This window comes from Protopterus annectens, chromosome 4.part0 (genome assembly GCF_019279795.1).
Source record: "Protopterus annectens isolate FY-2018-M chromosome 4.part0, PAN1.0, whole genome shotgun sequence".
Lineage (NCBI taxonomy): Eukaryota > Metazoa > Chordata > Ceratodontiformes > Protopteridae > Protopterus > Protopterus annectens.
In genome coordinates, this window is record NC_056733.1 from 544,145,802 (window position 1) to 544,163,092 (window position 17,291).

The 17,291-nt window shown below is 39.0% G+C and overlaps 1 protein-coding gene across 3 annotated transcripts in view; it reads left to right on the forward strand.

Annotated features, from left to right (window-relative positions):
• The window catches only part of HPS4 (HPS4 biogenesis of lysosomal organelles complex 3 subunit 2), a 1,290,848-nt gene that overhangs the window by 1,191,512 nt on the left and 82,045 nt on the right, over positions 1 to 17,291 (forward strand). For all 3 annotated transcript variants that reach the window (XM_044068472.1, XM_044068471.1, XM_044068473.1), the window contains exon 13: positions 7,246 to 7,354. In XM_044068472.1, coding sequence (XP_043924407.1) covers positions 7,246 to 7,354 — 109 coding nt within the window. The remainder of the gene's footprint in view (positions 1 to 7,245; positions 7,355 to 17,291) is intronic.

The window sequence follows — 17,291 nt, forward strand, 5'->3', positions numbered from 1 at the left end:
ATGGAACAGTAGTTCTCCCTTCTTTTGAAAATGGCCAAGGGCAATTACTACAGGTTTCCTCACAATGCCCCAGGAAACCCATACCATATATTTAAACTTATTAGAAACACTAACCATCCAACCCAGTACCATATTCATGGGTGATTTTAATTACCCCACTATTAACCGGAAATCCTATACGACTTCAAATGTACATGCACAGAGATTCCTGGATTTTGTAAGCACAAACTCTTTGGACCAGATAGTCAGAACACCAACCGGGGGTGCAACCATACTGGATCTGTTCCTCACTAATATGGGAGAGTACTGCACACCCCTACTGTAATGCCTTCCCTGGTAAGATCAGATCACAAAATGGTCTCCTTTGAAGTAAAAATAAAACCTGGACCCCCAGCTAAACTGGGAATATTCAGGAACTATTCTAAGGCTAACCTCCTGCTATTAAGTGAGAACCTGGTAAAATTTCAAGCCCCTATAAACCCTGAGAACACTTCTGCCTTTGCAGAACTGTTCACAGAAACCCTGTACAAGCATGTTAATAGCTGCATAGAGGCAGCTGTACCCACCTGGAAGAAGTGCAGAACTAACTCAAAAAAACAAGCCACCCTGGTGGAAGCACAAAATCAGTTAGCTGTATAACAGGAGGAAGAAACTCGTAGCACAAATTAGAAGGTGCAGCACTCTAAGGATAAAAGCACTCTCATCAAACTAAACAAACAACCCAGAGTACAAATAAAGTCTACCAAAGCCAAATTAAGTTTGGCTTCCCAGGCCAAGGACAACCACAAAGCATTCTTTAACTATGTCCACAATCTCAAAGGCAATACACAGTTATGTCCAGAGCTCATTGTAAATGGAGCCACCTATACTGAGCTAGAAGATATAGCAAACCTCCTGGCTGATAAATTCAGCTCCAGCTTTACTCCTCTCCCCCCTTAACCTTTCCTCAGGAAATATCAAATGTAACTCCTCCTACTATCACTATGGAACAGGTCCTTAATGCTCGCTCTAAGACTAAGAACACTGCATCAATGGGCCCAGACAATATCCCAGGATGCCTTCTAAATAGAATGAAACATGACCTATCAGGGCCTCTGGAATTACTGTTTAACTGTAGCCTCCAAACAGGCTTTGTGCCTAATGAATAGAAAAGTTCAGTAGTCATCCCTCTGCACAAAGGTGGGCCATCTACAGACCCTGGAAACTACAAACCCATAAGTCTCACTAGTCTTATATGTAAAGCCATGGAAAGAATTATTATGGAGATGATCAATAGATATATAGTAAACTCCTGACACTGGACCCAACCCACTTTGGTTTTGTTAAGGGCAGATCATGCCTACTCAACCGGGTGGACTTCTTTGAGAAGGTCACCAAAGCAATGGATGAAGGCAAAATCTTAAACACTCCCTGCCTTGACCTGGCTAAGGCATTTGACACAATACCCCACTCAGGCATCGCTGACAAACTCACAAGGTTAGGTACAAACCCGTATGTCACACGATGGATAGCCAGCTGGCTCACAGGACCCAGAACATTAGAGTTAGGGAGTCCATCTCTGCAAAGAGAACAGTCACAAGTAGAGTCCCTCAGGGATCAGTCCTTGAACCGCTTCTTTTTGGCTTTTCCTCACAGCAAGATGTTCTCCGGTTCGATTCTCTGCTGGAGCGTCTTCTGTGTGGTGTCTGCATGTCCTCCCTGCAGTCGAGTGATGTTTAAAGGCATGTAGGTAGGTGTGCCTTCTTTGAAGGGTGGGCATTGGGCTGGCACCTCGGCACCGTAAAAATCCACTGCCAATCATTAGCGGACCGGAGTTCTGCTGTGGCGACCCCTAACCGGGAAAAGCCGAAAGACTTCTCAGAAGTCAAAGCCAATGTCAGTGTTCTCTGGCTGAATAAATTTGCAGATGATTGCAAATTAGGAGCTGTCATTGAATAACATGCTGACACAAATGTTCTCCAGGAGAGGTTGACGCAGACAAATAACTGGTGTCAGAGCCTTGGACTAAAACTAAATGTCAAAAAATACATAATAGCATCCTTTGGGAAGTCATCCATCCCTGGTAACTATCATATTGACAACACACTCCTTAGAGCTGACCCAGTAGTCGGGGATGTAAGGACACAGATAGTAATTTAGCCTTTGATCATCACGTGTATACAGTGGTGAGGAAATCATTCTGTGTTGCACAACTTATAAACAAAGGTATGGCATCTAAGTCCAAGGAAGTCATTGTTCCACTGTGTTCGGCATTCATCAGACCTATCATTGAGTAGCACCCTTTCTTATATACCTAACAAGGCATATCCAACAACTGTAATGTCCACAGAGGTTCCTCTAAAAGAATACAGGGCGCAGTTAATATGTCCTATGCAGACCGCCTCAAGGCCCTATCCCTGTATTCTGTCTCCTATAGACTTTTGAGGGGAGATCTGTGCCTGGCTTACAGGGCATTGTCAGACCCCACTCTGATGGACCTCCTGCATATCCACAAAAAAAAAAAAAAAAAAAAAAAAATCCAGAATTACCCATTCTAAAGACTTAAACCTTGCCTGTGATAGAAATAGGACCTGCTGGAGAGATGGGTATATATCCCTGAGACTACCCCGTCTATGGAGCAGGCTCCCCATCCATGTGAAGCAGAGTTCCTCCCTAACCCAATTCAAGTGCAACTTGGACAATCTGGTAGGAAACCGCAAATTCATCCCTACTTTGGCACCTATGTCTCTAATGCAAACAGGTAACCTGTAAATGGTTCATCTCACAGGCCCATGCTTACACTGATCAAGGGTATCAGAACTTGTCAGATGTTTGGGATGCATGGCTAGGCTTAAAAAGGGCCTTGTGGTCGTTAGCCTAGTAAACAGCTATGAACCTATAAGATGGACTAGCTCATACAAGACAGGGGCTATCTGATTTACACTAACCTTCAAGTTCTTCAGCTCCCAGCCTATATAATAGTATTCTAATACCTTGTAATCACTTGTTCTCAAAGGATATGCAGCAGGTATTAAAGGAGGTTAAGAAAGATGCTCCTCAAAAATCATATATGGCTAAGAGGAAAAGATTCTTAAGTTTGTGCCACTGAATGAAACAAGATCCTTTTAATGCTCAAACACTTCTAGGTCTTCAATGTTTGTCTGAATTGCTATCCTCTGGCCTTTCATACTCTTCCATTAAGATTAATCTTTTGGTCATTTCTGGCTGGCTGCTTATGGATCTCCCTCTTTCTTCTTTATCTCAAGTGAAACAGTCCCTAAAAGGGGTATTGTATGTTTGTATATCTAAAAAAACACAGGTAGCTCCTCCATGAGATCTCAACTTTGCACTGGAGAAACTTATATTTTTTTCTTTTTGAGCCAGTCAGCAAAGCTGATTTTAAAGTTCTTATCGTGGAAAGCTGTGTTACTTAGTGCTTTGACTTCTGCAAGAGGAACATCTTTTGGTGACTCATCCCTTTCTCATTCTTGTTTGAGAACCAATATTCCTTTTATGCCTAAAGTGGCTTCAGAATGTACTTTTATTCATCTGTTTATCTCCCTGTATTCTTTCCAGAACCAAAAAAAAGAAGGGAAAGAAAACCCTGCATATTTTGGAAGTCCACAGACAACTCCTGTATTATATTGACAGGACAAAGGATTTCAGGAATTTTAATCACTTGTTCTTTCTTATGAATATAAGAAAAACAGGTTATCTGTATCTAAACAGACTATTTTCAAATGCTTGTCTTATGCCATTCAGTAGTGTTAGCCATATCATAAGACATTTCCAGAGAAAGTCAGGACCCATTTTACCAGGGCTACAACTACTTCTGCTGCTTTTTGAAAAGGGGTAGGCTCTACAAATATTCAAGAGGCAGCACCTTGGTCTTCTCTTCATACTTTTACCAGACAGTACAAAAATGGACGATTTCCCTACAGCCAGGGCATCTTAATGTAGAATCTCAGAGTTGCAAGCACTCACGGCCATAGAAAGAGCCTTACCCTTTTTTCATCAGGATAGGGTGCCTTTAAAGACTATTCTCTCTTTAGTTCTGAGCCATTTTACAAACCACATTTGACATAAACTGTCCTGTTGTCTGCTGTTTGCAACATCAGCCTGTGTCTACCTGCATTCTCCTTGTGTTACAGATGCTAGTTCCTGCCATACCTTTTTCATCCATACTGTAACATTACACTGAAATTTGTAAATGTTATTTAAATGCCTAATAAGTGTTCCTTGTAGGCAGCAGTATGTCAAATGTAATGTCATTGTCTGATATTCAAATATAATGCCATTGCTTGACAAGATGTGAATATATTTGTTTTTGCCTTTGGGCCTAGGATTCGAATGATAAGGATACTTCATTTCACTGTGTCAGTTAACAAAGTAAAATTAACAAATAAGTCAGTAATCTTTCCTAAGCCAGAGAGCAAAGAGGAGAGGGTTTTACATGTGATGGAATATGTATTATCAACTTTGATATCTGACCAGAAGTAAGGGCCTCAGAACTCAGAGCCGCTCTTTGTTAGCTTCAGACTAGAGAAACAGGACAGGCCAAGGATAAAACCATAGCTCTCAACCACTTGGTGTGAGGACAAAACTAAAAGTAAGGGACAAAGGCACAAAATTAGGCAGATTTTAAATATTGGTTTTATTTACTTAGGGAAGTGATTAGAATTACAGGTTTTGCATTAGCATACATTTTCTGAAGGATATGAGTTCTGAAGCTGCATTGTGTGATTAGTAATCGCTGTCCTTGGTGATTTGCCAGAAAACTGCAAATTTTGGAAAGAACAAACCCATAGTATAAGGCAAAATCAAGGAAATTCTGCTGAGTCAAGGACAGCTGAGTGCTATGGTTGAAACAAACACTCTTCGAGTGGCTGGATAACGTAGCTAAAATTACAGCAGCGGCCAATTTAAAGTGTACCAATGTATGGAGTTTGTCAAGGCACATAACTATAATGCTGTTTCCTGAGCTGCAGCTGAGTTATTATTTCGTAAGGAGAGACAGAGTATCATGTCAAGCTAAATGCAAAAATGAAGACAAGTATTTCATACAGAGTGCCATTTACGCCGTAACATTTATTTTAAGCAGAACATTCAGTTACCCATTTATCGAAGGGGAAGAGTAGTTCCAGGTTAACAACCCTTGAAAAAGCACAACCATCTAACAGTAGCCTGCTAGCCAATGTGGAGGTGAGTGCTTGCATTCCTGGTGGAACAGAGAGACTATTTTTTGCTCTGTTGCTGTTAGCTTACCTGCTGCTGTTTGGTGGAGCGGAGGAGGTGGAAGGTCGTAGGTCCAGGAATTGCAGCTTATGCAGAAAGAGTAAGGTTAGCCATGGCATTAATAAGGAGCCAGACAACTCTTGAAAACACAGCAATGTGCCTTCCTTCTTGAAGCTAGAAGTGTAATAAATCTACAGGTCTTATAGATGAGTATGTGCAGGGCTTTGAGATTACCTAGAGATACTGAGAGGACCAGAAGTGAACCATGCTCCATTTAAAGAATTAGTGCCAAAGTCCAAGTAGTCCTCCATCCCTGCTTTAGAACAGTGGTAACTTAAGAGTTTAAAACAGAAGTATACAATTTCTAGCTATTAACTTTGTTAATAGTGGTTATGAGTCACATGACTAGGTACCTGAAGGGATATAACCTCATAGACAGGGAGTTATCCATGGTTGTGATGGTGCCTTGCTAGAAGCTTAATTATTTTTGCTATGTATACTAAACTGCATAGATTTGGTGTTACTGGTAAGTATGGGAAAAGGTCATTATTACAGTGTTAATCATTTTAGTTCCCACTTATCAAATGCTGTTTTGTGATGGAATTCTTGTAAGCAGAATGGAGCTGTTGCTTTTTACTGTTGCATAGAGGTCTTGCAAGTTGCAAAGACAACATTATTTTTACTTGATCATACCTCTCAACCTCTTAGTGCTAGAAATCTGAACAAAGCTTGACAAAATGTGTGTGTGTGTGGGGGGGGGGGGCAAAGGCCAAAAAATAGGGACAGATTTTAAATATTGTTCTTACAATCTTAGAAAGTTGCTATAATAATAACAGGGTTTGTATTAACATGCTTTTTCTGAAGGATTTGAAGTCTGAAACTCAAATGTTTATCATTATTTAGTGAATTCAGTCCTCAGATCATCACAGTGATTTGCCAGAAACTCACAAATTATATGAGGAGCAGACCAAAAATATGAAGCAATAATCTGGGCATTCTGTAAAACTCTGGACATTTAAGAGGTATGGACCTGATCTATATTTGTCTGTTGTCAGTCTCTGACTTCTGGAGGAGAGTTTGAAAATCCTGTTGAAGATACACTAATGATAACTAAATTTTAAAGGATAAATGGTTATCTCCTCCATGATTTCTATACTACAGTTTAACTATGCAGTGTGAATCCCAGATTTACTTATTTAATTTGCTTGTGCAAGTTAAAGCTTTGTTTATTATTTCAGCTACTAACATTGTAGTCCTACTGAAGTGAGTGCTTGTAGGTTTTGACTGGATGATTCATTATCAAATGTGTGTATGCTCTAGTTGTTTTTTACTTTAATCTTCAGTATGAATTTCAGTGGCCATTACTGCATTTTATGTATATGCATTCTAATCGTTCTCTACTGTACAGTGTGAATATTGCTATTTTTGCATTTACTCAACACTTATGAAAATGACCAGTTTCTGTCCAGTGTACCTACGTCATAGTTAAAAAAAAAAAAAAAAAAAAATCTTCAGATATAAGTGATGGGATTGAAATAATATAAGTGTGGATATTAGTTTAGTTTTTTGTTAAGGGCATCTATATTTTGTATTTTTGAAAGTTTAAATAAATCTGATGGGTTGGTATCCTGTCCAGGATTAGCCGTCTGCATAAGTCCATTGCTTGCCAATACAGGCTTCTGCTTCGCTTGATTCTCAGTGCAATAAAAAATGATACCAGAAAATGAGTGAATAAATGTTTAAATAAATATTAATACTATTGTCAAAAAGAGTGTTGTGTCTTTCTTATTCAAGTTGTAGTCCCATAAGTTGTAATAATAAGTTGCAGACAGCCTTCCCCCAGCAGACAGCATATATTTCCTCCTCCCTACCAATGTATGCTTTTCAGGTATGACAGATTACATTCTTGGCCTTCTACGTTGCTGCTGAAGCAAGAGAAAACTACCTAGTAGTTCTTACACGTTTACTGAAAAGCTTAAGTAGACATAAGTATTAACATTTTGATTATTTTGTTTCTGTTTTATTTTATAGCAAATCTTCCAGAGTATCACTGCACTCAGGATCAGCAGTTCATGAGGGCTGTCAACCTCGTTCATTCAGACTTCAACAACTTTACAACTTTACATGAGATGATTGTGAGGTAAGGTCTCTCTTGCAGGCTGTGAAGAACATTCATTGTGAATTATATGGGGTTTTAATTAGAGAATCCATACTCATAGGTTCATAGGTTCATACTAGGCTATCTGCCCTAGGGCATTTATAAGCCTAGCCAGAATGTGTTTGGCTTTCGCCACCGATTTTAAATTTATTTTGCTATGCCTTTTTCGAGGTTAGTATACTGTGCCTCTGTCTAACAGTGACACAGAAGTGATACCCGGGGTAAACCTACGATCTCCCATCCACTCATCAAGATTCCTCTTGAAGAGAGTCAATGAGGAACTCTGCCTAACCTGGACTGGGATTTTATTCCAGAGTGAAGGGAGCCTCTGGGTTATGAATCTGTCCCTCCAGCATGTCCTATTTATTTCAGTGCTGAGGTTCAAGTCTCTCGAGCGTAGCTCGATGGGATTTGGATTTTCTGAGGTGCAGCATGTCCATTAATTCCGGGTTGGACATGGCTTTATACGTCAGGCACAGATCGCCTCTGAACAGGCGGTATGCCACTGAGTAGAGCTGGAGTTTCTTTAACCGGGCAGCATATGGCATCTGTTTGAGCCCTTTGATCTTCTTGGTGAGGTACTTTTGGGGTCTTTCCAGTTGCTGCAGGTGTCTGGTAAGGTACATCCCAAAAGGGGCATTGTGCTCAATTATGGGCCTGATGAGGGATGAGTAAAGAGGCATGATGACCTCCCCTGATCTAGATGTGAATCCCTTCATGATTAGGTGGGCTCTATAAAATGTTTTTCTAACCACTTTGGCCACGTGGTTGTCAAATGAGAGATTGCTATCAACTTGGGTCCCCAGGTCCCTAATTACTTCTTCTGTACTTAATGGATTACCACCTATGTGGTAATTTGTGGGCACTTTGTTTTTGCCAAAGGGGATGACTATACACTTTTTGGCATTTAGCTTGAGGCCATGGCTCTGGCACCAGTTGTCTGTTTCTATGAGGCCCTTTTGGAGGATGCTTGTGTCGGCTGGAGAGTCGATTATGGCGCCCAGTTTGCAGTCATCTGCGAACTTGGTCAGCCACAGTCCTTCTGTGTTGGCCTGTACCTCCAAGAAATATATACCGAACAAGAGAGGTCCCAGGACTGAGCCTTGTGGGACACCACTTGTAACTGGTTTGGAGTCTGACATGGCTCCAGCAATTCTAACCATGTGGGTTCTGTCCTTGAGCCAGTTTGCAATCCATCTAGTGACATAGGGGTTTATATTTAAGCTGGTGAGCTTATCTATAATGCCCGAGTGGGGTATTGTATCGAAGGCTTTTGCGAGGTCCAGGTAGGCTGTGTGGACCACCTTCCCCTCATCAATGGACTTGGTGACTATTTCAAAGAAATCAACCAGGTTTAAGAGGCATGATCTGCCCTTAACAAAGCCGAACTGGGTAGGATCCAGTGTCTGTAGGTCCCCAATATCTTTATTTATGAGGTCCATGATGATTCTTTCCATAGCTTTGCAGACCAAGCTAGTCAGGCTTATGGGGCGATAGTTTCCAGGATCCGTTGAGGCACCACCTTTATGGAGAGGGACCACTGTTGCTGTACGCCACTCCTTGAGCACATATCCTGGAGTAAGGCTGAGATTGAACAGTAGTTTTATGTTTGGGTTTAGCTCTTCTTGGAGTTCATGTAGGACGCAGCCCGGGACACCGTCTGGTCCCATTGATGCTGTGTTTTTTGCTTTGGAGAGGACGGCTCTTACCTGAGCATCTGAGATGTCAGGGGGGCAGCACTCTGCTGGGATAGATATTTGCCCTTTTGGTGGGGTGGGGAGTTTGCGCTGAACCTGTCAGCTAGGATGTTGGCAATGTCTGTGGGTTTGGTGTATTTTTTGTCATTTTGGACTAATTCTGAGCATATCTGGGAATTACCACCCAGGTTCCTAACATAACTAAAGAAAGCCTTGTGAATATCCTTCCCTCTATAATACCACAACTAGATATTTGCTGCAAAGTTTGGATATTTCATTGTATCTGTAGCCTTGTAGTTAGACACAGTTACAGAAAAGTTTGTCAGGAAAAGTTTTGTAATGAAATGTTGTATTTCTTTCATTGTAAGTAAATTACCCTATGTAAAAGGGAAGTTGTGAGTAATCACTGATTACAGGCTGCTAAAGCAACGTGATGTACTAGAGGTTCTTCATGTCCAAATAACAAATCAGAAAGGGCTCATGCCATATATTAGCTAGCTGTAGAGCTCCCTCTATGACAAAAGAAAGCACAATCCCTATCTACAGGAACTAGAACCCCTTAGTATTAAACTCAGTACCATTTTCCTGGGTGATCTAAACTGTCCACCTATAGACTGGGAAATCTACCCTACTACTAGTGCACAAGTACAGAGATGTCAATACAAGTGCCCTGGAACAATTAGTGAGAGTACCCACTAGAGGGAAAAACATCTTGGATCTTATCCTTACTAATATGGGGGTATCTTGCACCATCCCTTCCATATCTTTGTCACTTGTTAGGTCAGACCATAAAGTAGTCTCCTTCAAAATCAAACTGAAACGTGAGCTCACTTCCACACAAGGTACCTTTAGAAATTTCTTTAAGGCAAACTTCCTACTCCCAAGTGATACATTGGCAAGCTTCAAATCTCCACCAAACCCAGTTAACTCCACTGAGTACACAGAAATTAACACCGCCACACTATACCAACATGTAAACAGTTTCATAGATGCAGCTTTTCCCTGTAGGAACAAAGAAACAAACCCACCTGGTGGAACCGTAATACCAACAAGCTTTGTAATAAAAAGGAAAACATTTTGACCAAAAGTAAGAAGAGTAATTCTCAGAATGTTAGAGCTCCTGTCACTGAAATAAACAAACAACTCAGTAGCTTAATAAAAATCTATCATAGCCAAGGCATTTTTTAGTTATGTTTGTAATCTGTGAACTACAATACAGCCATGTACTGAGCTAATTGTGAATGATGTTACCTAAACTGAGGCTAAAGATACAGCTAACCTACTGGCTATTAAATTTAGTTCTAACTTTACCCCTCTCTTCCCTTGGTCTGTCCCTCAAGATATACCTGAAACTGGCTCACCTCTAGTTATCACACAAGACCAAGTCCTAAAACTGCAATCAAAAGCTAAAAATAGTACATCAGTGGGTCCTGACAGTATCCCTGGATGCATTTTAAATAGCATAAAGCATGATTTAGCTACACCCCTAACTACACTGTTCAGTCTCACCCTCCATACAGGTTTTTTTAGCAAGTGACTGGAGAACAACTACAGTCATTCCCTTGCACAAGAGAGGACCTTCCACAGACCCAGGCAATTACAGACCCAGAAGTCTGACCAGCCTCATGCAAAAGCCATGGGAAGACTTATCATGGAATTAATCAATCAGGACACAGGGAACTTCCAAACACTAAACCAATCACAGTTTGGATTCGTCAAGTACAGGACATGCTAATGGAACCTGGTGGATTTTTTGTTTTTTTGAAAAGGTCACCAAAGCAATGGATGAAGGCAAAATGGTACACACTGCATACCTCAACCTGGCCAAAACGTTTGACACAATTCCCCATTCATGCATAGTAAAAAAGCTAAATAAACTGTGATTAAACCCCATTGCCACCCACTGAATTGCCAGATGGTTTACAGATAGTATGCAGATGATCAAAATAGGGGAAGTTGCCTCCTCAAAAAGGCAGTCACCAGTGGAGTCCACCAGTGTTCTATGTTGGGACTTCTCCTTGGCATCTACTTTTCTGAAGTAAAAGTCAATGCCAAAGGGCTCTGGCTGACTGAGTTTGCGGATGACTGCAGGTTAGGAGCAGTCATTGAATCCACAAAGGAAGATTTGTCTCAAACAACTGTTGTCAAAATCATAATCTGAAACTAAATGCCAGAAAATGTATTATTGTATCCTTTGAGAAGACATCTACCCCAGGGAACTACCATATTGATAATATGACCCTAAGAATTGACCCCATTATTTGGGATTTTGGAACTTACATGGAGAGTGACCTAACTTTTGACCAACATGTGTCTATTGTTGTAAGAATGTCCTTCTGTGTAGCACTGTTTATAAACAAAGGGATTGTGTCTAGATCTAGGGTTGTCATTGCCTCCCTTTATTCAGCAGTCATTAGGTAAATTATTGAATATAATGCCCCCTTTGGCATGTATCTGTCCAGACACATGCAACAACTGGAATGCTCACAGAGATACCTTACTAAAAGGATACAAGGTTTAAACAACATGCCCTGCATGGACTGACTCAAAGCCCTGTCATTGTACTCTTGTATCCTACAAACTGCTAAGGGATGAACTTTGTCTGGCATACAGAGCATCCCGTGGCCCTTGACTGATGGATGTACTACACATCATCAAGTCAAATGGCATCAGAAATACTGGGTCTAGGGATCTAAACCTCTTCAGCAACATCAACAGAGCTATTTAGGGGGACAGGTATATTTTGCAGAGGGTACTGCTGCTGTGGAACAGACTTCCTGTCCACACTAAGCAAATCATCCCTGCCTGTTTTTCAGCGCAGCTTAGAGCTGTGGATGGGAAACAGACTATTTACCCCAGAACTGCTGCTGTACTACTAATGGAGAGAAGTTGCTTCTTAATGCTTTGTACTATGCATGGGTCCCCTCAAATTATCTGTGATATGAGTCAGGTTAGTCTTATTAGGAGTATTATGTAATTATCAACTATGGGATGGGTAAGGCCAATCTGTAACCAAATGGAATAGGTTATTTTGACCACAAAAAGGGAAATTTGCTATGCAGCTAGCCTAGTACTTACCTATGAACCTATCAGTATGTTTTAAACTAAGAGTGGGATAGGCTTCAGTAGTTTTTAATGACAAAATGAGTTAACACAAGCTGTGGAACTGCAGGGTTCAGAACTGCAGTGCAGCCTTTAAGCAGACTCGTTAAACATTTGCAAAAATGCCACGTCTGTCTTGAGTTTTCATGCTGAGGTTCAGTGTTATTTCTTTAACAAATCTTTCCTTTTGTTAAGCACATACTTCTCCAACTTTTGAGGATGGAGTTAATAGCTGCCAGGAACACATCATGCACTACCTCTTTCTCATTTTTGATGCATTTTTGTACATGTAGTTTGCCCTTGTTTGAAATAGAAGTGTTCCTGATCCTTCAGTAGATGTTGGTTTTATACTAAAGTTTTCCTGAGAGAATGTCACTATAGATTACAGATGTACATGGTCCTTAGCAGTATTCAGAAGTTAATGTAGAACAAGAAAAGCTTTGCTGAGCAGAGGGATAAATCCTGCGACTGTCACCCATGCAACCTGAGATAGATTAGTGGCCTAAGAAGCAGAGAAGCTGCCATAGGAAAGGTGGGAGTAAGAAACTAATGACAGCTGTCCCATCCTGAGGCAAGTGAAGAAATGTCATCTGCTTAGAGTGGGTATTACAGTAAGCAGCATAGACTAAGCGTTTTTTGTGCAATGGTGTTGTGTTGGGTGCATGTGTGTAGAAATATTCCCTTCGGTAAGGAGGTTTTGCAGGCTCTGATACATGTGGGTGGGCAACTCAGCTGCCAGAAGAAGAAGTTAAGTACTCTAGCAGAAACTAAACTTTACATGAGTAATGGATCACATGCGCTCATCTCTTTAACACCCCCAGCCTGGACAAGAAGGTCTGGTTAGTGTGAGTTATTTCCCTTTTCCACTTCCACGAGATGACATGGGATGCTGATTCCAAAAGGAGGTGGAGAAACAAGAAGGCTCAATAAAGTATCTGAGTGAGGCACTGATGATCAGAGAGGTCTGGTAGGAAAAATGTCTAGAAAAAGTAATACAAGACATTTCAGAAGTTATGCAAAAGTGTACATTTGTGGTATCAAAATAATATTTTACCAGTTGGCAGAGCTGACTGCATGTCTTTGGCCTCTGTTGCTTTCTGTAAATCATGTGTAATCTCTGGTTGAGGGGATGATGGGACTGAGCAAGCTGACATGTGCTTGCCAATAATCAGGTGGAGGTTGCTGGCTTGGCTTGCTGCATTTGTGACTCCTACAGGAGTCCAGGTGTATTGCTCACAGCAAACAGCCTATTTTGCACATGTGACAAAAGCGGTGTACCACTCTTCCAGGAGTCAATACATGTGGGGTATTGCATATGCATATGCTTTGTGGTTGTAGCTAACAGTGTAGCACACAAGCTGCCAGGGGTAGGTTAGGACAGCCCAGAGAATGTACAGAATGGTCTGTTCCCTGACACCCAACTCTCATCTTCAGGTAGGGAAGGAATGGGTTGATAAGGCTTACTGATCTGGGAAGGAATGAGCCAGAGGGTCCATGCTTGGATTGGTATCACTCTGGTGGAAGGACAGATGAGCCATTTGGACACAGGAAGAGGTTTATATTTGGCTTTTCCTGTGGATTAAGGTGCATTTCACTTAATCAAATACCTCTTTATCGAACTCTTTCACTTGAAAACCCTATTCATCGAAGTGTATAATTGTCTAATCCATAAACATCAAATAACTTTAGTTGGCCACCACACGTAATGTAACACGTGACCAACTAAAGCACTTTGTAAAACTAAAATATACACAAACTGTAAAATGTACAAAATTCAATATTTACAAAAAACATGACTTAAATGAAGATAAAACTGTACAATTGCCTTACTTTTTATTATAATATTTATGCCAAATTTCCTTAGTGTAGTATCTCACAGACTGATCTACAAAAATCTTGGCGTAGCCTCATTAATTAAAAATTAAAAAAACTATCACTAGTTTTTCTCCCTCGTTTAGGTAGGAGGACTGTGCCCCCCTACACCCCCTGCAAATTAAATATACCAACACTGACATCACACTATGTTGGCAAAAAGTTTAAACTAGGAATAGAGTATGAATATTCATGCCATTGTCAGCATGAACATTACTTAACTTTCACCAACTTTTGGATGGTAGGCAGGGTTTAGGCGGAACTTGCTATTTACGTATTTCAATGTACTTTATTAATACAAACCCTATTTTCACAAGTTTCAATCTGGGACAGACTATAACATTATCTATGACCTCCTTTTTCTTATGCTACAATTTAAATAAAATTATAAAACACTACTTTATTAAATACGTTAATGCTATATTTTACAGCATACGTTATGTTCCTCAGATTGGCCAACAAAAATCATTCAGTAAGATTCACTTTGCCAAATAAAGACTTCGATGAATAGGGTTTTCGAGTGAAAGAGTTCGATAAAGAGGTATTTGATAAAAGATGCATTTGATTAAGTGATATACCTCTAAATATATATATATATATATATATATATATATATATATATATATATATATATATATATATATATATATAGGTCCATTTTTTTAAATTCGAAAGACCAAAATCTCGAGTTTTGAGATACCGAACTCAAAACATTGAGATTTTGGAATCTCAAAAGTAAAAAGTGCAACCAAAAAAAAAAAAAGTAAAATAATGTTTTTGCAGGGGGAAAGCTCCTGTTCTACTTACTGTTCTCTTCACTGTAGCACGATCTTGGAGTTGGTATATTTAAGTAGGGGGGGTGGAGGGGTGCAGGGGGGCTTGCCCCTCCCACAAAAATATTATTTTAGATGTTTTGTTTTTTTTTTCCTGTTTTTAATTTCGAGACTCCAAAATCTCGACTTTCTGTGATCAGTATTTTGAAAGTTGAGATTTTGGTCTTAAGAAATTAAAAAGTGGACCCATATATATATATATATATATATATATATATATATATATATATATAATATATGTATATATATATATATATATATATACATAGACACACACACACACATACATATTAAAAAATAAAGAAAAGAAAAAGAAAAATCTCTACTCAGTATGAATCATTAATTTGGTTGTGTAGGGTACCGGCAAGGATAACCACACCATCATCCCTTGTGTAAACATGCAACTGTTAAAACGTCAAGAGTAATGGTTGAAAAAAAGTTATCTGAGGGGACCAGTGATCAAAGTAGTTCTTAGTGGCAGTCTTCGGGTAATTGCACTTGCAATACTTTAGAAATAAGCACTTTATTTTTATTTATTTATTTTTACACATTAATTTACAATGTGGTTTCTGTATTTTTATTGCTGAATCGTTGAGCTTGACGAGATGACCAAGAACAGGATAGTAGAGATTGCTAAACAAGTAATTAAGTGAAGAACTAGTTTGAGGGCAGTAAACTGATAATTCCTTTACACTTATAATTAGGAACAGCCCTTCCTATAGCAGGCTATATTTTTTTGTTTGTTTTTATTTATTTTACTTTGCCTATTTCTGTTTGTTCAGCAGGATAGTCCTACTAAGCTCAGAGGTCCCCTTTTCAACTGGGTGGGAGAAAACAGCTTCAGCAAAAGTAAAATGTATAGTTACAAGTTACGGAAGGAAAGAAAAGATCAAAAGACAGTTTGCAATCACAGTAATAGAAAAACAATGTACATGTTTTGTGCAAAACATTACCGTCATAGTCTTAAATCTTTTTTCCAGTGGTCTGTTTTCATATGAGTAGAAATGCTAGAAATGCTCCCTTGTTTTTTTTTTTTTCCTTTTAAATCATTAACAAAAATTAGAGCACTTTATAATAAGACAAATATTCAACTATAAGCAAAAGCAAGATGCATGTAGTATGCCATACAGTCATAAACTAGATAGTTCAACTTTAGTATGATGATTATCTGGTTAAGTTGCACACAAATTACAGACAATGCTGAATTGTAAAAATAAAATGCCACCCAAAAACGGAAACTGGAACAGAAATATATATTCTTTTCACGACATCTTTAATAATTCTGTACATTAGTAATATGTTAAGTACATTTTTAAATGTTTATTGTCATTGTTTAAATTCTTGTACTCCAGGGTAGGTAACATGGAGACTGCCATACTAGTTGGATTTTACCCCCCAACGCATTTTGCCCATATATATTGACACAGCTTGAACATCATAAATGATTTTTGCCATTAAAACTAGAAGTAGATTTACTTTTCCAATTTATTGTGATTATCTTTCTGGCTTATAACTAATAACGACCTTACTAGAAGGTGTGAAAGATTTATACATGGCAGACATGGAATATTCATTAATATTAAAGATTCTGTAACTATGCATCTGTCAGACCACAGTTCTTTAAAGAAACACAGAATACCTTCCCAGTATTTTTCGTTATTTCGTTAATTTTTTAAACTTTAAAAATGTGATGCCAGTCTACTTTTTAAATATTTCCAACATTTAACTTCATTAGTTTTGAACATTTTTCTTATTTTATATGGGTTAATGTATATTTTGTGAAGATACTTAAAAGCAAAAACTTTCCACAATGTCCTTACTCTTTAGTTTCATTGTTATCAATATCCTTTTGAGTGTGAAGACTATTAAAGTCCTAATATTTAGTGGTATATTTGAGATTTAAATCAGTAATTATTAACCTGTATAATTTAGACAGAGATGGTTTGATATTTCCTTTATTATTCATCATTAAAAGAAAGTAGTCTAATAACTTTGTTAATGTCTCTCTCTTTCATTTTCTGACATCTACATAATATTTTCTTTAAGCTTTGCTCTTGTATGCAGTATTTTTATCTAATGTTTTGAATCTAATTCAAGTATTTGCAATATTTTATAAGGCAGTAAAATAATTACTCCATTTAGACAGAGCAGCATATTAAATTGTTTCATTTTAAATTTAACATTTATTATGAATTCATAGGTTCATAGGTTCATACTAGGCTATCTGCCCTAGGGCATTTATAAGCCTAGCCAGAGTGTGTGTGGCTTTCACCACCCCTTTGGATGAGAATACTACACCCTTTTAGGGTTTAGTTTACTGTGCCTCTGTCTAGTAGTGACACAGGGATGACCCCCGGGGTAAACCTACGATCTCCCATCCACTCGTCAAGATTTCTCTTGAATAGAGTCAGTGAG